This window comes from Bison bison, unplaced genomic scaffold (genome assembly GCF_000754665.1).
Source record: "Bison bison bison isolate TAMUID 2011002044 unplaced genomic scaffold, Bison_UMD1.0 scf7180017864531, whole genome shotgun sequence".
In the NCBI taxonomy this organism is placed as follows: Eukaryota; Metazoa; Chordata; class Mammalia; order Artiodactyla; family Bovidae; genus Bison; species Bison bison.
In genome coordinates this window covers 7,947,326-7,975,249 of record NW_011495081.1, presented here as the reverse complement: position 1 = coordinate 7,975,249, position 27,924 = coordinate 7,947,326, and the positions used below count along the sequence as shown (strand labels likewise).

The following is a 27,924-nucleotide window of genomic DNA, read 5'->3' as shown; positions in this document are numbered from 1 at the left end:
GGGGGGGACCAGGACCGTGGGGTCTCTCTTCTTTCTCCTTCTCTCCTTTTCTCACTCCCACAGCTGTGGCTTCTCACGTGCTGTTTCTAGGCATCAGCTACTCCTTTGGAAAACCATCCTGGGAAAATCCCTGGATTCTGCTCCGCACACGTGGTCACCTTTGAGGACTCCCAGAGCCTCTGAGATCATTTAGGCCTTTGCTCTCATTTGACAGATAAGGATGGAGAAGGCAATGGCACCCCACTCCAGTACTCTTGCCTGCAAAATCCCATGGATGGAGGAGCCTGGTGGGCTGCAGTCCATGGGCTCGCTAGGAGTCAGACACGACTGAGCGACTTCATTTTCACTTTTCCCTTTCATGCACCGGAGAAGGAAATGGCAACCCACTCCAGTGTTCTTGCCTGGAGAATCCCAGGGATGGGGGAGCCTGGTGGGCTGCCGTCTCCAGGGTTGCACAGAGTCAGACACGATTGAAGTGACTTAGCAGACAGATAAGGAAAGAGGAGCCAGACAGGTGAGGCATCGTGCCTGGGGTTACCCAGCAGGCTATTGGCAGGTAAGGTGGAACCCTGGTCTGCTATCCCCACCCCGCGCCCCCCACTCTGAGCTTGACTGAGGTCAAAGGGTGATGTCTACACACAGCTCAGCATCCTAAACTGCTGGAAATGAAGGGAGGGTTGTTTCTGAGGAAAACTCATTTCTTTTCACCGTTTTCACCAAGTTCAGACCTGTGGCCCACATAGAGCATGACAAGCATTTTGGGGCAGGCTGTGGTAGGAAGGCCAGGGCAATGGCCCGTATGGACCCCAAGGCACAGTGTCTCTCCCAGCCCTGGACATACTGTCTATTCCAATCTCCCCCAGTGCTCTTGGCTGTTGTTTCCTGTCTATACGTAAAGCATGTGCTTTTCATAGTGTTACAGAGCAAAGAGAATGCTGAATATATGCTTCCCAGCTGACCTGTCCAAGTTCATGTACTTTCAGCCTCCCTGTCTTGGAAGGCAAGAGTTAGGGCAGGAGCCAAGACACACTGCTCCCCAGCCTCTTGGACACCACCCCTCAGTAACAAAGGGTCTTCTGACACACACACCTGCAGGAGGTGCCCAGACTTGAGACAGCTGTTGTGATGGCCCAAACTGAATAATTTTTAGATGCTCAATGTCAAGGCATGAGGTTTTCAGGGTATGGGGCAGTTGACCTTGGGTTTTTTCAACTGTGGGTTCTACAGGACTTTCCATTGTCGATGGTAAGAAAGTAGGCCAACCCTCTGTGGCCCCCACTTCTTTCATGGCATTCAAGGTACCCTGGTCACATGATTGTCTATACAGGTGATGCACATGATTGTCTATACAGGTGGGGCAGGGCATGAAGGAAATATGTCAGGGCAGGGCTCACAGGACCAAATCCTCTGCAAATATCCCAAACAAGGCAAAGAAAGGAATGTGTTACCGCCTGAGGGAAGCGACAGCCACAGGGCCCGTCCGTGGAGGCACAGGTGGAGGGGGAGAGCCCATGACCATTTCAGGAAGCTGGGAAAACCTGTAGGCCTGAGAAAGAGAGGAGCAAATAGGGAGACACATGTTAATATCTGGTGCTCATCAACACACAGGTTCTTCTTACTTAAAAGGGAAGCAGACTTCTGAGGAGTCTGCTCCTCAGAAAGACTTTCCTTCTTTCCTCAAACGTCCCCCTTCCATCACCCTTAACATGTCCCCAGTCCCCTCTGCTGGAGAAGGCAATGACACCCCACTCCAGTACTCTTGCCTGGAAAATCCCATGGATGGAGGAGCCTGGGGGGCTGCAGTCTATGGGGTCGCTAAGAGTCGGACATAACTGAGCGACTTAACTTTTACTTTTCACTTTCATGCATTGGAGAAGGAAATGGCAACCCACTCCAGTGTTCTTGCCTGGAGAATCCCAGGGACGGGGGAGCCTGGTGGGCTGCCGTCTATGGGGTCGCACAGAGTCGGACATGACTGAAGCAACTTAGCAGCAGTAGCAGTAGCAGCAGCAGTCCCCTCCGCTGTCTCATCTACCCCCACTCCTCCCCTTGGTGGGCCCTTGCAGTCAGAGTCCTTCAGTTGGTCTTAGAATCCGCCAAGTTGTTTCCTGCCTTGGGCTTCCCCAGGAATGTTTCTCTCCTTTCTTTCTTTCTGTCTTCATCCAGCCCCATATTCCCTTGGAGCTCCATATTCTGTTTTATTTTTTTATCATAGCAGTTGTCACTCTAGTATTATATCATTGCTTATTTATTATTCACAACAAGACTGTAATGAGGGCAAGGGATCTGTTGTCAGCTGTATCTTCATGCCTGGAACAGTGCCTGTTATATCCTGGATGGGCAATAAATATTAAATAAAGAATGAATCATTGATTGTGCTTATTTTCTCACTCATGGAAAGCAGATTTCGTGGGGGAAAGCAATGGGTTTGGAGTCCGGAATATGGGTTGAGGTTTGCTAATAAATAGACTTTTTGTCCCTAAGCAAGTCAGGTGACTTCTCCGGACCTCAGTGTCTTCTGCTGAGATGGAGACAAGGATGCCTTGCTCAGAGGGGTGGGTGCAAAGCAGATCAGGCCAGGCAGTGTATGTGTAAGTATTTTATGATCTATAAAGCACTATTTAAACATAAGGGATCAAACTGTCAAGTGAAGATTGTAATTAACTTGGGAGGGGAGAAAAGAAAAATGGTCAGAGACAGGACCAGCAAGCCAGACCACAGCCTCTGAACAGGAGAAAATCTAGGAATGCTCTCTACAAAGACAAAGCATGGCTTGTGCTTCTTATTCATTTTTTTCTATAGGTATCATGGCCTGCCATATCTCTTAAGGAACAAGATGATAGGGCTTTAAACCTGAAGGTATCCAGACAAAAGGTAGCAGAGAGAGAATCCATAAACAGGATTCTTTAAAATGAACGAGGGCTTTTCCCTCCAGCATTATGGGCTTCCCACATGGCACAGTGATGAAGAATTCACCTGCCAGTGCAGGAGATGAAAGAGATATGAGTTCAATTTCTGGAGTAGGAAATGGCAACCTGCTCCAGTATTCATGCCTGGAGAATCCATGGACAGAGGAGCCTGGGGGGCTACAGTCCATGGGGTCGCAGAGAGTCAAACATGACTGAGTGACTGAGCACAGACACATTAGGGCAGACTACCTACTCATAAGGGCCAACCCACTAAATAACAAGTAGATCCTAGGTGAAACATGGCTTTTAATGCATGCTGGAATTGCAAGATGTAAGGAAATCTTAAGGATTCCCACCCACTATCCACCCTTTCCCTCCCACACCATAGCAAACTAAAATAAAAACTGTGAGCTGAAATCAGAGGTGGAAACAACGAGTAGTAAACAAATGTGAAAGGTGAGACTGCCTGGAAAACAAATGCCATATTGGCAATCAGTTAAGCCTGGGATAGGCAAGGTGAGGCAGGTAAAACCGAGACCCTTACAGCCAACCTAGGCTCTCCGTTTGGTTCAGTCATTCACACTCTGTGGACACGTCAGTCCCTCTGTGCCTTATTTTTCTATTATTTATTTTCCTTGTGAAATAAGGCACTCAAATACTTTGTGGGTTTCCACAAAAAAACACTTCTTTAGCCATGAAACCATTCTGACATAGCCCGAATACATAACCAAATCAAAGCAGAACTGCTCTGGTAGAAGTTGAGGGTGGGGATGCCCTGGTGAGTTTGACCCTTTGCTTACCTGCATGATGGCACCTGGGGACTCCCGGAACCCTACGGTTTTGCAGAGTTTGAAAATCATTGTCCTTCCAGCTTGGCATTTACACTATTGTCAACAAACCAACAAGTAAGGACATGCCTTTCCCAAAACAGAGAAAGAGGTGTCTAGCCCCTCATCTCTCTTCTGGCTTCTCCTGATATCAGCAGAGGAGACAGACAACTTATTTTTATCCCTGGTTCTTGGAAGGCATACTCTGTAGTCAACACAGTTTTCCAGCCAAGAAAATGCATTCGGGGTCTCTATCTTGTAACAGTTAACCAAAGAATTGATTAAAAGTTCTGAATTTTTGACAAGTACCAAGGGAATTTCCTACTTTCGATGATCTTCTCCAGGTACAAAGCAAGCCTGCACAGGAGATCAAGGTCTCCTTTGCTCTGTACCCTTGGTGCTCCTGGGAAGCTACAGGGTCACATGAAAAGCAGAAAGGCCACCTTTGCCCCGGGCTGAGGAATTCCCCTCAGCAGTGTCTTCCTCCCTTCCCTGTGCAGTTCCCCCATGGGTCCCAGTCCTCCTGGATTTGCATTCTGGCTTCTTTTCCATGTGTTTGGAACCTGACTGCCTGCCAGCTGCCTTGTGACTCAGATCTCACTGGAAGCTATTGTTCAAAACTGTTACCTTGTTCCAGGTTTCTAGTTCCTGGAACAGGAACAGTGACAGTGGCCGTGAGGGGCCCAGTCTGGCACTCAAGGACACCATCTTTTGGGATCCCTGTCCTCTGGCTAGAAAGGAGATCAGACACTCGGAACTGAAGGCAGGGTTTATAAAAATAGCTCGTAGTTCTCCCAGGTGGAAGAAGCCTGGATATAACAAGAAGAGGCTCCACTTTGAGCTCAGAACTTTGGTTGTAAAAGTAGAAGGGACATGGTCTGCTCAAGGTTCCCGGTCCCGATGTCCTTGGGCAGGGGGCGAGGGGGTGGGTCAGGGCCATTCTTTCTAGCAAACCCAGTGGAGAGTGAGCCCAGGTGAGACTCCCTGTGTGCTGGACCCTCCTTGTGCACATGCATCCATCCAGAGGGGGAATCTGGTCAAGATCAACCTTGGCGGGGGGTAGCACTAGAGGGGTGACAGGTCAAAGGGGGCAGCCTGCAGTTGGAGGAACAGATCAGGGTCTCAGGCTTTGCACTGGTGGGAGAGCGAGGACTTACAGGCCAAAGCCACCTACTCTAGTTGGAGGCCACTGTCCAGAGCCAGCCAGTCAGCCCCAGGCCAGAGCGGATATGCCAGTTTTTCCATTCCTGCTGACAGTGCTGGCTTCCACTGCGTGGCGTCCCTTCCACCGCACTGTGAATACTGCTCAGCCCAACCTGTGTCTACCTAAGGCCCCATGCAGCTGGAAATAACTTTACATCCTATTGCACGAAGTAGAATCTTCCAGAGGATAGTTCTTATTTAGTTGAAAACAGAGGGTGTGGTAACTGAAGACGGACCCCATGGTGAAAACCCAGTGTTTATCTTGATCTCTCAGCTTACCAGGAGTTACTGAGAGCAACACTGGGGCTCTCAAGGGCCTGGGATTCATAGAAGGTTTGAGCTGGAAAGAACAGGAGACACCAAGACCTCACTCCTTACCTTAACACAGAGGCAAAAGGAAACCCAGAGAAGTGAACTGACTTGCCCAAAATCACATAGCCAGTTTAAGGGCGCTGTCTCAAAATTCTGAGCCAAGGGTGGCGTGGTGCAGAGCGTATGGGTTTGGAGTTAGACAAAAGTGGAGTTGAAACCTGGCTTGACCTTGACCGGGTGCTTGACCTCAAGTAACTTACCTCTCTGTACCTGTTTTCTCATTAGGTAATGAAAGTAACAGGATCAAACCCCATTTCAAAGGCTGTTTAAAAGACTCATTTTATATGTTGATGTGATGTCTGGCACATAGTGGGTACTCAATAAATGATATGCTCTTCCTTCTGAGACAAGATAATATTTTGATACAGTAATTGTAGTAACCAAGACCTTGCCACCACAGTTCCTTGAATCCAGGGCCCTTCCCCTGCCCCAAGAACATCTTGCCTTCCTGCCCCAGGGAAGGAAGTTCACTATCACTCAAGATGGCCCAAGAGCCAACTCTTCCTGGCATTTCAAAAGCTAAAAGCTATTAAAATGCAAGAGTTTAGGATTTTGAATATCAAAAACCTAAGCCCTTAAAGAACTCAAAGCTGATGCCAAAACAAACTTTGAAAGAAGTGAGGTACCTTTAGACCAGCGGTCCCTAAGCTTTTTGACACCCTGGACCTGCTTCATGGGATACAATGCTTATGTGGAACTGGGGAGGGGGGTGGTTTCAGGATGATTGAAGCGTATTACATTTATTGTGCACTTTATTTCTATTATTATTACATCAGCCCCCCCTCAGATCACCATGCATTAGATCCTGGAGGCTGGCAATCCCTGGTTTAGACCACTCTGCCCCTGTACTAGGCAAAGACCCTTAAGTAAAGAAGAGCAGAGCTTAGATGCTAATGAGCCTGGAGAAGGGGCTCTGTGTCCCATCTCAATCTGGGAGAACAAGGGATGGAGAGGAGAGAATAAACAGAAGGACAATGCTAGAGAGCGGAGAGGGGCAAGGGTGTGTGTGTGTGTAAGGACGATGCTAGAGAGGGGAGAGGGGCAAGGGCGTGTGTGTGTAAGGGCTAGAGAGGAGAGAGGCAGAAGGGAGAGAGAAGGCTCAAGCATGGAAGGAAGGGAAAGAGAAGTCTGGAGAGAGCTTGTAAGCAGGGGGACCAGGAAACAGCTGTGCTCTCCCCAGACCAACACCTGCAGACTAGGTGGAAAGGAGCGCTTCTCAGAGGTGCCGCCCAGAGTAGTTAGATGAGAATAAAATGAGACCAAGTACTGAAGCTTTCTTCACCCTCTGACCATGCTTTGCACCATGTAGCCACCCACCCCTAGTCCTACACACACACAAAATAAGCTTAATCAGAGACGGGGAGGGAGGCCCTATACTGAGACTGAGCTTTTGGCACTAGAACGCCATTACAGAGAAACAGTTACCTGTCTTGCACACCTGAATTTGTGAGCTGAGCTGCATATTTCTCTCCTCCCTCCCTCTCTCCCTTTCCATGCAGTATTCCTGTACAAAATGTGATTTTTACTTACTTGAATGATTTCTCTAAGCCTGAAGGGATATGCATTTGCCAGACACTGGGCACGCTGTTGGTTTTCAAGGGGGATTCCTCGGGGCAGCCCATAGGCAAAGATCTCCAACCTAGGCTGTCCCAGTTAATATGGAGCAACCTACCTTCACAGACTCTGGGAGTTGCAACACCCCATTGTTGGCAGCTAGCATAACTGACTCCATCTTGGGCCTGTTCAGTTCCTCCTGTCCTTCCATTGACCCTACCCGGGACTGTACTGCGTGGTAAATCACTTCTGTGCTGTCAAGGGCTTTGTAGTTAATAGATATCATCTAATGATCATTAGGTTCCAGGTGGCCTCTCTCCCTGCACCCATAAGACTAATTACCCATCATAAATCTTGACTTAGGAATGCACTGCCTGACTCCCTGTCCCCCAAACCCTAGGTTAACTATAAAACTGTCCCAGTAGCCCCTCTGCAGTGTTTAGTGCAGCTGCTAATGCTTCTGGATTGCCCCCTGCCCCATCCTACCCTGTACGTAAGTTACTCTATACTATAATACTGATCCATTGATTACATGGAACTGCCTCATTTTTCAGTCTCCAGATACCTTCTTGGTTTGTTGGGTGTCCTCCATCCTTAAACACCATTCAGCACTGCCTAGGGTAGACCTCTCCTGTTGTTCCAACTTCACCAAACTGCCAATGACTTTTATGCAAGAACTAACATTGACCCCCACCCCCCACTTCCTGCCCCACCAAACCTGCCTGGATGGGAGCTCAGAATAGATTCAAATTAGATTTGGAGAAACACAAGAAATGTTTAACATTTTTTGAATCCAAGTGCTGTGGATGTAAATTCCTGCCTGATATGCCTGGTTATCTCATCATTAAGAAAGTTTAAGACGGAGTCTTTTGTTTTATTTTTGAGGGGAGAGGAGGAAAACAGGCTATAATCTTCTCAATTCTATCTTAGTAGAGATGTCTGTCTTACAAGGGGCTATGATAGGAATGAACAAAACCCCATCCAACTGGGGAGGCTTCCTGATAAGAAGAGCACACGCTGAAGTTTAGATTTGAGTTCTCATCAGAGCCTGGGACAACCTACTGGCTTACCTGGCCAGAGGGTGGACAGAACATGGGCTTTGAAGTTGGAGAGCCCTGGGTTCCAGCCCCAGTTCTGTCCTGTGTCACCCTGGGCAAGCTTCTTTACTTCTCCAGATCTCAGCTTCCCATGGAGTACGTGGGGGATAGTAATGTTGACTTCATGGGGTGGTTCTTAGATCAGAAGAGACAATGTGCGTGTGTGCTAAGCTGTGTCTGACTCTGTGTGACCCCACAGACTGTGGCCCACCAGACTCCTCTGTTCCTGGGATTCTCCAGGCAAGGATTCTAGAATGGTTGGCATGCCCTCCTCCAGAGGATCTTCCAAACCCAGGGATTGAACCTGCATCTCCTGTGTCTCCTGCACTGCAGGTGGATTCTTTACCACTAGTAACACCTGGGAAGCCCTGGAAGAGACAAGAGCACTTAGCCTAAAAACCTATTTAGTGGGAGCGCCATAGATAGCAGCTGTTGTTATTATCACTGTTAGTTACATTTGTCAGGCCTCTAGTGGGGAAGATGTTTTGACCCTGCTGCCTTTCTTGGAGGGCTTCCTGGGTAGCTTAGTAGTAAACAATCTGCCTGCAGGTGTAGGTGACACAGGAGATGAGGGTTTGATTCCTGGGTCGGGAAGATCCCTGGAGAAGGAAATAGAAACTCCAGTATTCTTGCCTGGAAAATTCCATGGACAGAGGAGTCTGGTGGGCTACAGTCCATGGGGTCACAAAGAGTCAGACACAACTAAGCATGCACACATACCTTTCTCAGCATCCCCTACTCTGACACCAACAGGAAGGCTATAGGATATTTTCATTCCACTTGGCAGAGACCCATTATGGCTGCTAGCAAAATTGGATTGGTCATTAGGTGTCAAGTCCAATTTCTTCACAGATTCAAGGGGTAAAATATGATCAAGAGTCTCCTGAACTGCGGTGCAGGAATCCCCAGCTGCCAGCAATAACCTTCTCCATGATATAAATGCCATTAGCCTGGCCGAATGCATTTAGAACCAGCAACTTCCAATTATCCCCCAGTAGAGCTTGGAGCGCTTCCTTTTTGGAAGCTGAAAAGTAATCATAGTTATCATTCTAAATTGCCACCTTGTCCATTGATTTCCATATTATCATAGCACAAGAGGGCTTGGCAAGAACTTGGGTTAAGAATTATCATTGCTACTGTGTATTGTTAGCCATTTCTCTTTTCATTAAAATAAGGACCTCATGTGTTGTTGGCAAAAGAAAACCTTAACAATGAAAAAACTTCCTTTGATATTTGGTTTGATGGATAGTCTCTCTGCTGTGTTATTTCTCAGTCCACTTTCATTCTTTGGTGGCTTTATTTTGTCAAAGTATATAATACTAATGTTTCTGCCTTTCTTGGCACAACTGCCAATCCTGAATTATAGCAAACAGAACTATCTAAGCTTTCATATCCCCACAATGACATTTTTAGATGGTTTTGTTAAATTGAGGCATATGGATGTGGGTTGTGGCATCTTCTGGCCTGTCATTGGAAGACTCATCCCAGTTGTTTAAGTTTTTCTCTCTGAAATTCAGATCTGTTCACAGATCCCCAGAATCTGGCCTCCAGCTAGAGGGGCCCAGTCATTCCTGAGGATCATCTTTAAATAGAAGTGAGGCTTCCCTGAGCACCCAGAGCATGCTCTTAAAAAGAGTATAACGGGGTAGAAGAAAAAGATGTCATCTCAGAAGTGTCAGGAAAAGGGAGATAAGCAGTGGAACCCATTGGGAAAAAGAGAATATTTTTATAATGATGGCTACATTTATCCAGTAATTCCATGTACCAGGCTCCATACGAAGCACTCTGATTAAAATCCACTAATACCTGTTGGGTGCTAAGTGCCAGGACCATGCTGAGCCTTTTTCATGAATTATCATCCTTTCCCCACTGCAGCTCTCTTCTCATAGACAGGAGGCTCAGAGTTACGGTCACCGGGTAAGGTCATACAGTTGGTGAGTGCCATCCCACTCTGGGTAGAGGGAGAATTTGGGGATATGGTCAATGTCTGGCATCAGAAAGGATGAGTCAATGAAACTGAAGTCAGTATGGATCAGTGTAAGAATGGATACAGGTAGCCCTCCCCCAAAGGACAGCCACTTTATGTGGTAAGATTAGAGTGTTTTCAACATCTCAGTGAGAAAATCCCTTCTTTCCCCATAAAGAACAGTACCAATTTAATGGGCAATTAGTTAAGAAAACTGTAATTGTGGAAACTGTAATACGACTGTCATGGGAAAGTATTTTAAAGTACCTGATTTGCAAGGCTCAGTGAGCATTTTTCTAACTCTTTCTGAAAAAAAGGGTATGTGGATTCTCATCTGATGGGAGCATGGCCAGTGGCGGCCCCAGAGTTGCTGGCACTCTTCTGGAAGTCAGTGCTTCTTGAACAGATCCAGCAAAGTTCCTGGATGGCAGAGGCAAACTCCTATTCCTGAAATCTGGGCATTGACCTTAGTCTTCTATTTAACTTAAACATTGTACTAAGGGGACTTCCCTGGTGGTCCAGTGGCTAAGAGTTCACACTCCCAAAGCAGGGGGCCCAGTTTCAATGTTTGGTTGGGGAACTAGATCCTGTATGTTGCAACGAAGACAGCACAGCCAAATAAATAGTAAATATTAAAATAAAGTCCTTTAAAACATTAAGAATTTTGCACTGTATCCCACCTATATCTCAGGAAAAATGGGATGCAAAAAAGATGTCCCACATTCACCTATTTCCTTTACTGACTTTGCTCTCTGGGTTTGCATATCACAGGCTGAGAAAAATGACTCTAATATCAACTCAATATCAGTTTTCCTTCTGATAATGTTGTGCTTTCCCTAAATTGGCTTTTACTTAATGAAAGACCATAAAGTGAAGGCACTCAGTCGTGTCCGACTCTGCAACCCCATAGACTGTAGCCTGCCAGGCTCCTCCGTCCATGGGATTTTCCAGGCAAGAATACTGGAGTGGGTTGCTATTTCCTTCTCCAGGGGATCTTCCCAACCCAGGGATCAAACCCAGGTCTCCCCCACTGCAGGCAGACTCTTTACCATCTGAGCCACCAGGAAAGCCCAAAGTGAAAGTCGCTCAGTTGTGTCCAACTCTTTGCAACCCCATGGGCTATACAGTCCATGGAATTCTCCAGGCCAGAATACTAGAGTGGGTAGCCTTTCCCTTCTCCAGGGGATCTTTCCAACCCAGGTATCGAACCCAGGTTTTCTGCATTGCAGGTGGATTCTTTACCAGCTGAGCTACAAAGGAAGCCAATGAAAGACCATGTTGACCAGCAAACAAATATTCTGGCCCACCTGGTCATTCAGCTTCTCTGCAGGTTTGTAAGTTAATATTAATAATAAAGCAGCCTCAGTGAGTTTAAGCAGCATGATCTGATCACCCTGGAGTGAATGGACAAAACAGAAATTCTGCACCTGCCAACCTAAAGACAAACTCTTGCAGTGATGATGACCTCATCCAAGTACAGGTGTCCCTGCCCCAAAGGCTCAGTTTGAAATAAATTTTGGTCTCTCCTGATAAGAGTTTTATCAACAGGGAAAGGCTGGGCCAGAGACTGACATTCAAAGAGAAAGACTGAGGGGATTAGGAATAGTGTTAAGATATCTCAGGGACCTGGTGAAGGAGGGAATCTGGAACAAAGAACAATAAGGAAGTTCACAACAGTGTGTAGATTAGGTAGTTACGTAGCACAACAGCAATTTACTAAGTGCCACTGTAGTGGTGCTGTTGGAGGCTGGTGGTTGAAGTTATCAAAAGGCTCCACAAGCTCATAGGTGTCCCGAATAGTCTACTGGAAAATGAAAGAAATAATACGATAGAGAGACAATATAACAGCAGAAGGCAGGTTAAGAACATGGCCTTTGTCATCAGATGGCCTGACTTTGGGTCCTGGCTCCGCCCCTTCCTGGCTGTGTGACTTGAACAAGCTGTGAAACCTCAGTTTCAACGTCTGTAAAATAGGGATAAACTAGTAACTGTCTCAGAGGCATATAGTAAGAACTAAATAAATGAGTTACCATACTTATAACACTTAGATCACTCCCTAGTAACAGTGAAGCACTCAATAAATGTTAGCTTTTATTATTGTTGTTCACTCGAGAAGTTGTATCCAACTCTTTGCAACTCCATGGACTACAGTATGCCAGGCTTCCCTGTCCTTCACTAGTTCCTGAAATTTGCTCAGATTCATGTCCATCAAGTCAGTGATGCCATCCAACCATCGTATCCTCTGTTGCCCCCTTCTCTTCCTGCCTTTAATCTTTCCCAATATCAGGGTCTTTTCCAATGAGTTGGCTCTTCACATCAGGTGGCCAAAATACTGGAGCTTCAGCTTCAGCAATAGTCCTTCAAATGAATAATCAGGATTGATTTCCTTTAGGATTGACTGGTTTGATCTCCTTGCAGTCCAAGGGACTCTCAAGAGTCTTCTCCAACACCATAATTGGAAGCACCAATTCTTTGGTGCTCAGCCTTGTTTATCCAACTCACATCCACACATGACTGCTACTGGAAAAACCATAGCTTTGACTATATGGACATTTGTCAGCAACGTGCCTTCTCTAGCTTTTATTAGATAACTACATATCATAACCACAATTTATAATGCTCTATTAATGAGTAACTTGGAGATAGGGCATGAAATATTACAAGGGTGGAATCTATATATCACACAAAGCATTGTCTATTATGGTCTGTGGCTTATAAAACTATGTCCCTTTAAAAAGATTATCTATAGATGCTATGGTGATGAACTAATTAAATGCAAACTAATTAAAATGGTTGCTTAAATCATGGAAGCCTTTAGTCACTGGGTACTTTCTCAAATACTGAAGTACAGTTACTAGTTAGTGAGATGATCATGACAAACATTTATGGCATTTACTGGGTGCCTGGCATCCGTCTAGTACCTCATGTTAATCTTTACAACCACCTTAGGAAGTCGGTTGTTTTTCTTATCTGTTTATTTCACCTGTAGAAAATCTAACATCCCCAAGTCACAAAGCCGCTGAATGCTAGAGCTGGAATTCAAAGTCAAATCACCCGCCTCCAGAGCCTCTGCTCAGAACCACGTGCTCCACGGCCCCCTGATATGGGACCTTGGCCTACATTTTGACATTTAAATGAGGTCCTTGCCCTTGGGGTTGTAGAAAACCACCAGTGCACAAAGAATGAGGTCTGGCCTTCACAGGAGGGATAGAAAAGGAAATTCATTCAAAAACGTGCTTCAGCTGGACATCAGGGCTTACCCGTGAGCCTGTGCCCATAGGACTGAAAGATTTAGGCTTGGATCAGGGAGGGAGGACGGGATGAGAGCCCAGCAAAGGTCGTCTCCAAATCCCAAGATGGCTCATCACAAAAGTCCCCACCCTGAGACCCCTGTGGGCACACCCCAGGACAGGCAGATCTGATGATGACAGGCAGATTGGAGGGACGTCTGACTTACCGGCCGGGGCAGACTGTACTGGTACATTTCTGGGCGGTAGGTCGGCACCCACTGCACCCCAGCCCTGGGCCGGGTCATGGTTCCCGGAGCGCTGGTCACCACCTCGGAGTAGGGCAGGTGCTGGGCGGAGCCGTAGGCCTCCGGGTGCCGGCCCTGGCCCGCATGGCCTGCCGATGCCAGGCTGAAGGCCTCCTCTAGCAGCATGTGCATCTGCTGCCGGACCTCGTCGATGGAGGGCTGCGAGCTCAGCGTGGAGGTCTCCGAGTGGCCTTTCACCTGCCTCGAGCGGCCATAGCCCCGGGGCTCGTTCACTCTGTCGATGTTGGTTTCCTCTATGATCTCAGGCTCCGTCTGTGGGACCAAACAAACGCCCCGCGATTTGTTAATGAACTTTCCTTCTATTAATGTTGTCTGTAACTTACTCTAAAATGTTCCATTTGGACAAGTGATGTTAGGCATTTGTGCTAATTTATGTTATACCCTAGGTGCCCTCTCCAGGAATTAACACTACAGGGCTATTCAGCTCATATTGTATCAGTGAGGCCATGCTCCAACTATCTATGTGAAATGAACCTTAGTTATTGGAGCATAAGGAATGCATCTGCTAAGTCGCTTCAGTCGTGTCCAACTCTGTGCGGCCCCACAGACAGCAGCCCACCAGGTTCCCCTGTCCCCGGGATTCTCCAGGCAAGAACACTGGAGTGGGTTGCCATTTCCTTCTCCAATGCAGGAAAGTGAAAAGTGAAAGTGAAGTCACTCAGTGTGTCCGACTCTTAGCGACCCCATGGACTGCAGCCTACTAGGCTCCTCTGCCCATGGGATTTTCCAGGCAAGAGTACTGGAGTGGGGTGCCATTGCCTTCTCCAAGGAATGCACCAGGCTTTGCTAATTAGCATAATGAGGATGAGAAATGGCTTCTCACTGATGACATTAGCAGTGTCCTTTAAATCAGGGGCCCCCAACCTCCAGGATCTAACGCCTGACGGTCTGAGGTGGAGCTGTGTAATAATAATAGAAATAAAGTGCACAATAAATGTAGCGTGCTTGAATCATCTTCCTGAAGCCACCCCCCCAACCCCAGCCCCAGGCCATGGAAAAACTGTCTTCCACAAAATCTGTCCCTGGTGCCAAAAATGTGAGGACCGCCTCTCTAAAACCTTTCACTGACATTCTTTACCCTTATGTCTTTTAGGTAAAGGAATCCAGAGCACCTTGTAGTCCACACCCAAGGGTTGGTGTTCTAGACCATAGACTAACTCTCTAAATGGTCCTGTGCCCAGGGATTGAGCCAATTGCTGGTTGCCTGATGCCATTTATCAGAGAGAGTAACAAAATCAGATCTCAAAGTGTGGAGCCCTTAGAAGCTCTAGGGTCAGGGCCCAGCAGTCAGTGCCTTAAGAAACCCTTCAGGAGGTTTGGATGGTTGCTCAAGTTTGAGACCCACCGCTCGAGAATGTTCGCCTGCCTTCTTCCAGTGAAGCTTCCACTCCGGAAGCAGTTGCAGTACCCAAATGGGCAGAGAGTTGGGACTTGAGCAGCTTCCAGAGCAGGCTGCTTGCCCTGTGTTATGTTTGCCAGCCTGTGAATGCTTATTTAATAAGTCTGCATGTGTGGCAGGTTTTGCTCTGAGATTTGCTTTTGTAATAAGATGACGGTGGGACTGTGGAGACTAGTTAATCCACATCCACTTCAACTATGCCCATGGCTACTGCTATCTGCTAAAAGAACCTGAGAGTTCTGTGTGAATAAGCTAGCATAGATTAGTTTGCCACCCTGCTCTCCATCCATGACACAACTGACACCTTAGGAAAATTAGAAAATACAGATAAACAAGTGGAAAAGGGCAGAGAAGCCTCAGGGCAAAACCAAGAGATGAGGAACTGCCAAGAAACGCCACCAAGTTGCTGCGCTCAGGCAAGTGCTGCCACAATGACCAGGTCTAAAAGGCCAGCCGAGAAGATAAAAGACAGCACAGGAAAGCTGTTCCAACTGGAACGGTTACTTCATTTCTTGATGTTTTGGTTTCCTCGTCTGCAAAATGAGGATAATAAGACCTGCCTCAAAGGGTTTTATAAGGATTGAATGAGATGACCGAGGTAAAGAATTTAGAACAGTAGCACATGGTAAAAACACAATAATGGTGGCTTTTATCATCATCATAATTGTCATGATTCTTTTATTCATTCAACCACATGTTATTTATCACAAACAGAGCACTCAGATAGGCTTCCTGGTGGCACTTCCGGGTGGGAAAGAACCCGCCTGCCAACGCATGAGACTTAGGAGACGTGGGTTCTATCCCTGGGTCTTGAAGATCCTGGAGGAGGGCATGGCAACCCCCTCCAGTATTCTTGCCTGGAGAATCCCACGGACAGAGGAGCCTGGTGGGCTACAGTCCATGGAGTTGCAAAGAGTCGGACACTACCGAGAGACTGAGCACACATGCACAGAGCACTCAGATACAGAAGAATGTGCACATTAAGAAAATGTCACCAGGGAACCCATTCATTAAGGGAAGCCCTTCCCTCCTTAAAATCTAGATGCGGAAGGTCAGAACTACATTATTTTTCATGTTTTAAAATTTTATTTACTTTTCTTTAGTATTAATACACACACATTAGAGAAGAAATAAAAAAAATACAGAAAGCATGAAAAAGAAATTAGACATCTCCTGTAACCTTATCACACAAAATTACGGCTTGTATAGTTCAAGATCAAAAGACAAGATTCTCTGCCAACTTGCAAGTCTAGATTTATCAGCACATTCACAAACAGTGAATAATTCAGAATACTATTTTTATATCAACACAAGCAAGGATAGATTTATGGAGTAGAGTGCAAAATTATCTCCGTGATAATAAATAAGAACTCAAAGACATTTCATGCCTGGGTGTATGCCTCCAGATCCTGGGCTGGAGATGCACTGGGGCTCTTATGCCTGGGGGTTCTTTAGGGAAAGGTTTGAGATCACCCTTGGGGAAATATGCTCCCTGAAGACCCCAGGGATACCTTCTAGAGTAATGAAAACAATCTCTTTTTTTTGGTCGTTGTTAACTTTTCATTTTTTGTATATACCTAGAGCCTGTTACACAGACTGAAGGAAGTCTGAAAGCAACTTCTGAACGACATTTTCATACAACACTTAGAACATTCTGAATGGAACTCCAGAGCCTGAGGGACTTGAGGAGACTGTTTCACTCAAGCCCTCTTTTAAGGCTGAGGAGCTGGAGGCCGTAGCAGTTAAGTGACCGACTCTGTGTCCACCAGAGCGGGCAGCGGCACAGTCTTGCTCTCCCAGCTCCAGTCCCAGGCACATCGTGCTGCACCCCGCTGCCTCTCACAGCTCCCTGTCAGTGCTGGTTGCCACCCACACACTGCCTTCCCCCTGACATCTCCTGTCTCCCTGGTAAATAATGGATGCCTAGGGCTACACTGCTCCCAGGTGGAAGATGAATGGCGCTGAGGCAGGCTATGAATCTCCCCTCCCGTCAGCTGTGCTGTGCATTTCCAGTCATACTGGTGGGTCTCTTATTATGTGAATTTATAGTTGTGCCTTCAGCAGAGCCAAAACAAGCTTCTTAGCAACAACTTCCTACTCTCCCATTTTCCTAGGATCCCTGGGGTGGGGCTGTACTGATTAGGGAGGGGGTTCTCTGAGCAAGGCTTGGGGAAGACATTATCTTTGCCAGGGAGGTGGAGATACATTCTGTAGAATCCCATGGCTTCTACCCCATAACACCCCAATGGAAATCAACCTCTGCTCACCCTGCTCAAGTTTTCATCTTGTGCGGGGGGGGGGGGGTCCCTTTAACTGGAGGGACCAGAGTCATAACCCAAGTGTGACCTCAACAGGTTTGCGCCAAAGAAGTCCTGTATTCCCACTGTTCTCGCTTGGTTGTTTAGTCTCCTGATGTCTATGGAATGGGAACAAGGCGAGCGCTCATTATTTCCTGGGATTTCCCATTTTCATATTTGATTTGCTTATTTAATCTCAAGCAAGTCTGAATTGTCTCTGAGCCCATTTTACTCATCTCTCGTGAGCTGAGAATAAGGCACTTGGCATTCAATAAAGCTTTGTGAAACTGAACCAAAATGGAAAAAAAAAATCTGTTTAATTAACCACGAGTATTAATAGAATTTGAGGTTAAGATAAAGGGCCATGTTCCCCCCAAAATTTCCTCCAACACTGCGGGACCACAGATAAGGTACATGAACTCCCTACGCCTCAGGCTCCTCACCTGAAAAATGGGAGCACTAACTGTGGTCTGGGATGTCCCTTCTGGTTCTTACATTGACTCTGATTTAGGCTGATTTCTTGGACTCTGTCTGCTCTAATAGAATCCACATTCCTCCTACAATCGTGGTTCTTGGGAGAATCTGATGTCCACTCATAAGGGCAATCCCTCCTCCCTCTGTATCGCCTCTCTCCCTACCTCAAAATATATGAGTAGTGATAACTTTTTTCTTTTACTTAACAGATAACTGTTGATTTCAACCCCATGATCAGCCTTGGGTTGGGAGTTGCACATATAATTAATAAGATAGTGTCACAGTCCTCAAGGAGCTCTCAGTCTACAGAAGGAGACAAGTGACACAACAATAATAATAATACCAGCAAATGTTTACTGACAGCTTGTGTGCCAGACACTGTTCTAAGTGCTTTATATAAATATTACAATAATCTATGAGGCAACAACTATAGCTATTCTTATTTTACAGTTGAAAACATTATTGAGGCATTGACAGATCAAATATCTTGCCCATAATTGGTGGAGCTGCATTTTGAACCCAGAAAGTCTGATTCCAGTACCCAAGTTCTCACCCACCACATATACAAACAGATCCAATACCGTTACCACAGATGTGGGCTCTTACAGAGGGACAGGCTTCCGTGACCAGGAAGACAGACTACAAAGTAATACTTGAGATAATCTACCTCATCAGATTGGGCTTCCCAGGTGGCAGTAGTGGGAAAGAACCCACCTGCCAGTGCAGGAGACGTAAGAGATGCAGGTTCAATCCCTGGGTTGGGAAGATCCCCTGGAGGAGGGCATGGCAACCTACTTTAGTATTCTTGCCTGGAGAATCCTACGGACAGAGGAGCCTTGTGGGTTACAGTCCATAGGGTCACACAGAGTCAGACATGACTGAAGCGATTTAACATGCACACACACCTCATCGATTACTATAAGGATGTAAAGCATCGATGTCCAAATATCAAGTGTTTAGAAGACCGTCTGGCACATAAGCAGACACTTTCATATTATCTGTCTCCTCCCACAAACTGGGGGCTCCATTAGGGCTGGGTCAGTGTCTTACTGCTATATCCACAGCCCCCAATTCAGAACTTAGCCCAAAGCTGAAACCAGTAATTGCCTCTTAAGCAAAAGAACTGAACAGAGCAGATGCTCAGAGTTCCTTGAGGATCTGAGATGTGCCGGTCCTGTGCTAGGTTTTCCATTTGTGGCCCCTCACCAATCCCCGAGGGTCATGTGATTGTCCCCATTTTCCAGGTAAGACATATGTGTCAACTGGTTTGACCTGCTCCAAGTCCTTCTCCCTAACGTGCACATTTTTGAAAATACCTTTTGCTTTTATTTGACAGAAAGGGGTGACAGGCACAAAGACAGATCTCAGTGTTGGCTGATGGTTGGCTCGGGTACAAATGTCAGTGGTGTATCTGGGACAGAGAATATATTTTTAAACCTCCTTAACTTAGGGTTTACCATACTTACTTTTCCAACCTTATAATTCTGAGAAGCACTGGGGAACTTTTTTTTTTTTCAAATGATTTTTATAAATCAATCAAGATATACTTCAATAAAAATTCTAAGAACTAAATCAGGGAATGTCTGTTCATGGTAGAAAATTAGAAAACATAGATAAGCAAAAGGAAGGAAATTAAAATCCACTCTAATCCTATCACCAGAAATAACAAAATGTTAACATTGTGACCTTCGTGCATGTCCTTCCAGCTGTTTTCTATGCATATGAAATAGAATGAAGATTATGAATGCTGGCATATTCCCAACACCCTCCCAGTTGCTCACCCACCCCACCCATCACCCTACTGCAGTTAGCTACAAAGAATCCTGGCTTGGACCATCTCAGTTTCTCCCCTCCTCTTCTTCCAAGCAGAGCCCACCACTTGGCACAAGATTCTCTGGCTTTTGTGATGGAGAACAGAGAGTATGGGAGGGCACTAAGGCAGAAGGGGAGAGGGCTGCACGATTGTCTTAGTGGGATTTTGGGTAGAGACGCAAAAGCAGCTATGTAGCATGTGAATGGGAAAGGAATTAAGGATATTGAAAAAGTATTACTGGACATGACAGGATAGCCTTCAGATGCAGAAGCAGAAGTAGGGCTTTCCTGGTGACTCATGCAGTAAAGAATCTGCCTGCAATGCAGGAGACTCGAGTGCAGTCCCTGGGTCAGGAAGATCCCCTGGAGAAGGGAATGGCTACCCACTCCAGTATTCTTGCCTGGAAAATTCCATGGACAGTGGAGCCTGGCAGGCTACAGTATATGGGGTTGCAAAGAGTCAGACACAACTGAGCAACTAACACTTTTCACTTTCTTTCATAACTATTTAAAATGTACTTTTGTTGATATAATTCTTTTGACTTAGATACACTCTCAGACTAAGCCATCTGGGTCATGATTTTACAAACAGTATAATTGCACACATATATATTTTGTAAATGTATATAAATTAAATGTCCCATTTAATAAAGATCCTCCTACTTATATGAATATATATGGATTTATGTATATATAAAATAGAAGTATATATATTTTGAAATCTTTTTATACAACATTGCAAATAAATATCTCTGTCAATAAAAATATGGTATTTATAGGGAATAACTTTAAAAGATTTCACTGCATTCTGCTATATGGAGTTTTCAACCTATATGTAACTATCCATTCTTTTATGTAGTTTCCCAACAAAAGTGAAATCTGTATATTGTGGTTAAAATTCTGAATATAACCATGCATTTAGCCTTATGTTAAATTCCTGGAAGTAGAATTACTGAGTTAGAGAAAACGTACATATTTAAGATTTTGGATACTTATGGTATATAAGTGAGATAGGCTGAGACCCAGGACTTTTTGCTGTCATGTCTGCACCTGGACAAACATCTTCTCCAGCAACAAAATACAAAGAAACTAAATATAAGGGACTAAAAATAACTGTATACATGTGCTGTTGGGCCAAATGATGAACAATAAGATACAAGAGGGCCACAAACCAACTGCCACTTGTGAAGTGCCAGGAGCAAAAGCAGAGCATTACATGATCCCTGCACTCAGGCACTACCAAGGGGATGGGCAGACCACCTAAGCTATGCCTCCTGCCCAACCCACCAGATCCGCCCTCCCCCTCACTGCACTAAAGGAACCAGCTCACCGCCCCCCTCTCCACTTTGGGAGCAAGCAAGGGCACCTGTTTCTGATTTTCACTCCCTTGCTTGAGTTCCTCTTCTGATAAGAGTTCCTCTTATCAATTTCTATCGATTAAAGATCTGCAGAGTACATCATGAGAAACGCTGGGCTAGAAGAAGCACAAGCTGGAATCAAGATTGCTGGGAGAAATATCAATAACCTCAGATATGCAGATGACACCACCCTTATGGCAGAAAGTGAAGAGGAAGTAAAAAGCCTCTTGATGAAAGTGAAAGAGAAGACTGAAAAAGTTGGCTTAAAGCTCAACATTCAGAAAACTAAGATCATGGCATCTGGTCCCATCACTTCATGGTAAATAGTTGGGGAAACAGTGTCAGACTTTATTTTTTGGGGCTCCAAAATCACTGCAGATGGTTACTACAGCCATGAAATTAAAAGACGCTTACTCCTTGGAAGGAAAGTTATGACCAACCTAGATAGCATATTGAAAAGCAGAAACATACTTTGCCAACAAAGGTCCGTCTAGTCAAGGCTATGGTTTTTCCAGTGGTCATGTATGGATGTGAGAGTTGGACTGTGAAGAAAGCTGAGCGCCAAAGAATTGATGCTTTTGAACTGTGGTGTTGGAGAAGACTCTTGAGAGCCCCTTGGACTGCAAGGAGATCCAACCAGTCCATTCTAAAGGAGATCAGTCCTGGGTGTTTATTGGAAGGACTCATGCTGAGGCTGAAACTCTAATACTTTGACCACCTCATGCAAAGAGTTGACTCATTGGAAAAGACTCTGATGCTGGGAGGGGTTGGGGGCAGGAGAAGAAGGGGACAACAGAGGATGAGATGGCTGGATGACATCACCAATTTGATGCACATGAGTTTGGGTGAACTCCAGGAGTTGGTGATGGACAGGGAGGCCTGGTGTGCTGTGATTCATGGGGTCGCAAAGAGTCAGACACGACTGAGTGACTGAACTGAACTGAAAGATCCCCAGGGCTTCTAGGTTGGTAACCTATGTATCCTCAGCAGCAAAGGCCACAGATATCTAGAAGAAATTAAGGCCATTTCTTTTCCACCCCTGGACACACAGGCCCCTCGGATTGAGTTTTATGGTGGCCACCGGACAGAGCAAGCATATGCAATCTTTCACTGTTAAAAGAACACAGCCATACCATACATCTAGGAAGGCCCACACGGTGGCTATTTACGTGACTTCAGCTTCTCTTTGAAACACCACAGGAACAAACTTGAAGGAAACTATAGCCCTGCTAGGAGCCCCAGTTATCTTCTTTCTGGAAAATATTCCATCAGATTGCTTGGTCTTGGAACACATTCTGTAGCTATAAGACTTCATCAAAATTTAAAAAACAGTTTTGTTTTTTTTTTAACCAGACAAGTAATGAAAAGACAAGCCACCAGCCAGGAGAAATATTAGCATTTGTATCCAGAATGTATAAGTGTTTCCTATAAATAAATAACAAAATGACAAACAACCTAACTTAAAAATTGGGCAAAAGGCTTAAATTGACACCTTAATAAAAGAAAGTACATAGATGTCCAATAAATGCATAGAAAGGTGCTCAATATCATGAGTAATTAGGGAAATTATATCATTTCACATTCACTGGAATGGCTAAAATTAAAAAGATTAATCACAAATGTTGGTGAGGTTGAGGAGTAGAATTAGAACTGTCACAGTCCTGGGAGGAGAGTAAATGGCACACGTAGTTTGTAAACCTGTTTGTAGTTTTAAAAAGTTAAACATACACCTACACTAGGACCCAGAAATTCCAGTACCACTATATTTATCCAAGATAAATAAAAACATATTGTCTTTGTCTGTTCAAGCTGCTAGAATAAAATAACACAGCTGGGTGGCTTATAAACAGTACAAATCGATTTCTCACAGTCCTGGAGGCTGGAAGTCCAAGGCGGGCAGTGTGGTTGGGTGAGGGTCCTCTTCCAGGAATCATATTCCTAACTGTATCCTCACATAGAGGAAGGGGCAAGGTTGCTCTGGGGGAATCTCTTAAATAGGGGCCCTAATCCCATTCATGGATTCCATACTTAATCCTGATCGCTGCCCCCAACCTCCTAATACTAACACAATGGGGATTAGACTCTCACAGTTGGAATTTTAGGGAAACACACATTTAGACTACAGCACATAGGTTCACAAAACATGTGTGTGAAAATGTATATAGCAATTTTTCTATATTGCTGGACACAAAATATTCTATATTGTTGGACACCCTAATGTCCAACAATAGGATGATGGATAAATAAATAGTGGTATGTTCATACAACGGAATAGTACTCAGTAACAACAAAAAGTAAACTACTGAATACCAGACCACCTGACCTGCCTCTTGAGAAACCTATATGCAGGTCAGGAAGCAACAGTTAGAACTGGACATGGAACAACAGACTGGTTCCAACTAGGAAAAGGAGTACATCAAGGCTGTATATTGTCACCCTGCTTATTTAACGTATATGCAGAGTACATCATGAGAAACGCTGGGCTGGAAGAAGCACAAGCTGGAATCAAGATTGCCGGGAGAAATATCAAGAACCTCAGATATGCAGATGACACCACCCTTATGGCAGAAAGTGAAGAGGAAGTAAAAAGCCTCTTGATGAGAGTGAAAGAGGAGAGTGAAAAAGTTGGCTTAAAGCTCAACATTCAGAAAACTCAGATCATGGCATCTGGTCCCATCACTTCATGGGAGATAGTTGGGGAAACAGTGACAGACTTTATTTTTGGGGGCTCCAAAATCACTGCAGATGGTTACTGCAGCCATGAAATTAAAAGACACTTATTCCTTGGAAGGAAAGTTATGACCAACCTAGATAGCATATTCAAAAGCAGAGACATTACTTTGCCAACAAAGGTCCATCTAGTCAAGGGTATGGTTTTTCCAGTGGTCATGTATGGATGTGAGAGTTGGACTGTGAAGAAGGCTGAGCGCTGAAGAATTGATGCTTTTGAACATTGGAGAAGACTCTTGAGAGTCCCTTGGACTGCAAAGAGATCCAACCAGTCCATCCTAAAGGAGATCAGTCCTGGGTGTTCATTGGAAGGACTGATACTAAAGCTGAAACTCCAATACTTTGGCCACCTCATGTGAAGAGTTGACTCATTGGAAAAGACCCTGATGCTGGGAGGGGTTGGGGGCAGGAGAAGAAGGGGACGACAGAGGATGAGATGGCTGGATGGCATCACTGACTCGATGGACATGAGTTTGAGTAGACTCCGGGAGTTGGTGATGGACAGGGAGGCCTGGCGTGCTATGATTCATGGGATCACAAAGAGTCAGACACAACTGAGTGACTGAACTGAACTGAACCCTGTGTTTGGCGAAATGTGCTCTTAGAGCTCACCTTTGGACGTGTGATCTCTGTGTCCTTGGGGCAGAAAGGGAGCGTCTCGGGTACCCCTTACAAAGCCCTTGTCCAGCCCAGTCATGCTGGAGAAAGGCGCCCTTTGAGGAATCCAATCCTCTCTTTAGTGAGTACAATTCTGATCACCAATGTGTAAGTTTTTTCCCCACACATCCAATTCTTGACACCAGCTGGGTGTCCTACAGTTCAACTCATTTCAGACACTACCCAGAGAAAGCATCAGATGCCACAGGTTAAGAGCTCAGTCCCACCAGACTGCCCTCCATCCCCACCGCCCCCTCCCCACCGCAGAGGCCAGTCCCAAGGCCAGGTTGTCACCAGTGCTTCTGACCAATGAGCTAGACAGAGATCAGAGGCTCCAGTAACCTCCTCTTTAGGTTCAATTAACTTCCTGGAGCAGCTCAGAAAGCTCAGAGAAACATTTTACTTACTAGATTGCTGGCCCATCACTAAAAGACATAAATCAAGAACAACCAGATGGAAGAGATGCATAAGGCACTAGGGGGAAGGGCAGGGAGTTTTCATACTGTCTGAGAGTACCACTCTTCCAGAATCGCCACCTGTAAACCAACCTAGAAGCTCTCCAAACCCACTTCTTTTAGGTTTTTATGGAGGCTCCTTTGCTTAGGCATGATTGATTAAATCACTGGCCATTGGCCATGGAACTCAATCTCCAGTTCATCTCCCCTCCCTGGCAGTGGGCATGAGGTTGGAAATCACATATTGGGCTCCACAGGCAACCAGCCACCATCCTTAGGTGCTTTCCAGGTCACCTCTTTAACATGAAGAACATTTAATGTTCCCATCACTCAGGAAATCCCAAGGGGTTTTAGAGCTAGCTCTGGGCCAGCAGCAGGGACTAAGACCAAATAATGTATTTCTTTCTTTCTTTCTTTTTCTTTTGGCTGTACCAGGTTTCAGCTGTGGCATGTGGGATCTAGTTCCCCAACCAGGGATGGAACTCCAGGCTCCCTGCATTGGGAGCGTGGTCTCTTAATCACTGGACCACCAGGGAAGTCCCCAAGTGATATATTTCTTATTGTAAATCACAATATCACAGTATGTGAGAAAATTCACAGCAGGCCTGAAGTGTCTAAAGTGTTAGAATGGAAAAGAAACAGAAAAAAGAATATCCTTCTCTCCTTCATGGAATATTAGCCATAGCAACAACAGCTAATATTCACTGTGCATTTTCTATGTGTTTTATGAGCATAATGCATTTAATCCTCACATGCTTACTAATCCTCACGTGGGTACTAAGTTGCTTCAGTTGTGTCCAACTCTTTGCACCCCATGAACTGTAGCTGCCAGTCTCTTCTGTCCATGGGGATTCTCCAGGCAAGAATACTGGAGTGGGTTACCATGCCCTCCTCTAGGGGATCTTCCTGACTCAGGGATCGAACACACATCTTTTGTGTCTCCTGCATTGGCAGGTGGGTTCTTTACCACTAGTGCCACCTGGGAAGCCCCTTAATCCTCACAACAACCCTATAAGGCAGGTACAACTTGTATGCCCATTTTCCAGTTCGAGAAACTACAGCAGGTGATGAAGTAATTAGCCTAGCTTCACACTGCCAGTGTTCAACCGAGCTGGACCATGAACCAAGCCTAGCTCCAGAGGCCATGAGCATAACCATCACACAGTACTGCCTGTGAATGCTGAGAACAATACATTAGCCAGAGTCATGCGTTAGTAACAAATACTTACTAAAAAGGGACCAACCTGAAAGTAAACACACAAGAATGGCTTTCTGCCATGGGAAGCTATTTTGCTTTTGCTCTTAAGGTGAGTCACTACCTGCTTTTTCTTATCTTCTTAGCTTAGTTGACCCTGCAGGCAACAAGGCTTAACCCAAGCCAATACTATTCTGTAACAAAACAGGCTCTCCCCATTGCCAACTCAAATCTCCTTTTCCCCATCCTGTCTCTTGAAAAAGCCAGACAGATTCACAAAATCCCTCTTGGTCATTCTGTCTGCCTCCAAGATACAACCTTCAACAGTAGTCAGGCCTCCCCAAGCCCATGGGAAGAAGTAGTCATGGGCTCATCGCCTTGCCGATCTTTCCCTTCATGGGTGGTCAACCAAAGGTGTGTTTATCCCACAGCTGAGACTGGAGGGACAAGTGACATGGACGATTCTCCTGGTTTTACTCCTTAAAAGGCCCAACAGTCAATATTCCTCAAGGAGCAAGTACTGGGGTGGCCTCAGCATCCATCCACTCCTCTCCCTGGGTCTCAGGCACGGTCTCTGGGGTGGGGGTGGGGGATTAAGCCTGTCCTAGCTCTGCTGGTGACATCTGCCTGGGTTAAATCAACCAGTGGACCCCCCTCCCCCTGCCCACCACTCCCACCCCAGTGATACAGGGGTAGAGTGGGCATTGGACCTACTGTGGCTCAGTTAGAGTGAAAAACCCAAAAACTTTCAATTCATGGCTGGCTCTTGGGTTGGCCAACACAGCATGTAGACACAAGGCTCGAGGCTGCTGCAGGAAATGGCTATTTTCAGTGGAAAGAACCAACCTGTGCTTGAAGCCAACATATGAGGGGGCAGCACTGCATAATGCAGAGAAAAGGGGCACCAGTCAGACCAGGCCTGCATTTACTCTACCCAGTACATGTTCTTCATGAGTACAGTCTGAGTTGGGCTGGGCTTTCTGTTATTTTAGCCAAAGCATCCTAACATAACCACCATTTAGACTGAACTTCAAACAGTAACATGCATTTGTCTATGGTGTTGATAAGCCAGTCAAATCAATTGTTTATATGGCTCTGAGCTAAATCTGCCCCATATTTTCAAGTCTCAGCTCCAGAGTCACTTCTGGTTGACACTTGTTTGTTCGTTTGCTCTGCAAATAGAGACACTGCGTCTGATATGCACTGGTTCAGATTCTGAGTGCTGAGGCTTCCAGGATGAATAAAACATGATTTCTGTCCTTGAGGAGGGTGGGGGTTGGGGAATAATACAAGTAAATGCACTTGGGAGGAACAGGAATAAGGAACCTGATGAAGTGAGTCCCAGGTACTAAGTCAGACTCCAGATGCAGGGTCGAGGAAAAGATTCTCAAGGAGGCATTTAACCGAGTTCTGAAAGCACTGCCTGAATAGGCAGTTTTGTTTTGTTTTTTTTGAAGATTTTTTTTTTTTCTTGATGTGGACCATTTTTAAAGTCTTTTTTGAACTTGTTACAATATTGCTTCTGTCTTAGGTTTATGTGAGATCCTAGCTCCCTGACCAGGGATGGAACCCACACCCCCTGCATTGGAAGGCAAAGTCTTAACCACTAGACAGCCAGGGAAGTCCCAAGAATAGGCAGTTCTTAACTTGGAACAAGCTTGTCCCCAAAAGACACTTGGCATTGTCTGGAGGCATTCTGGGGCAGTCACAAGTGGGAAGGGCTATTGGCAGCTGGTGGGTAGAGGCCAGAGATGCTGCTGACCATCTTACAAGCACAGGACAGCCCTCCCTCCATGCAAAGAATTATCCAGCCCCCAGATCAATAGTGCCGAGGTTGAGCAACTTAAGCCAGAGGGAATGGATGTTCTGAACAGAGAGAGAAGCACAGGCAAAGATGTGCAGATGTGAAACCACAGGGCAAGTCTGGGGAGGGCGGGGAGGGCTGGACCCAACAGGTAGCTTAAGGAGCGGTGAGCATCAGCCAGAAGGGCATGTCGGGGCCAGCCGGAGCATCTGAGCCCTGAGCCGGAAGCTTAGGGTTTGAGTCTTTTTTTTTTTTTGTC

At 45.8% G+C, this 27,924-nt stretch overlaps 1 protein-coding gene across 1 annotated transcript in view; it reads right to left on the bottom strand.

Annotated features, from left to right (window-relative positions):
* Positions 1-27,924, bottom strand: part of KIAA1549L (KIAA1549-like ortholog) — a 124,745-nt gene that overhangs the window by 11,487 nt on the left and 85,334 nt on the right. Inside the window, exons 16-17 of the mRNA XM_010831832.1 lie at positions 13,386-13,736; positions 1,449-1,546 (exon numbers count right to left, since the gene is read on the bottom strand). Coding sequence (XP_010830134.1) covers positions 1,449-1,546; positions 13,386-13,736 — 449 coding nt within the window. The remainder of the gene's footprint in view (positions 1-1,448; positions 1,547-13,385; positions 13,737-27,924) is intronic.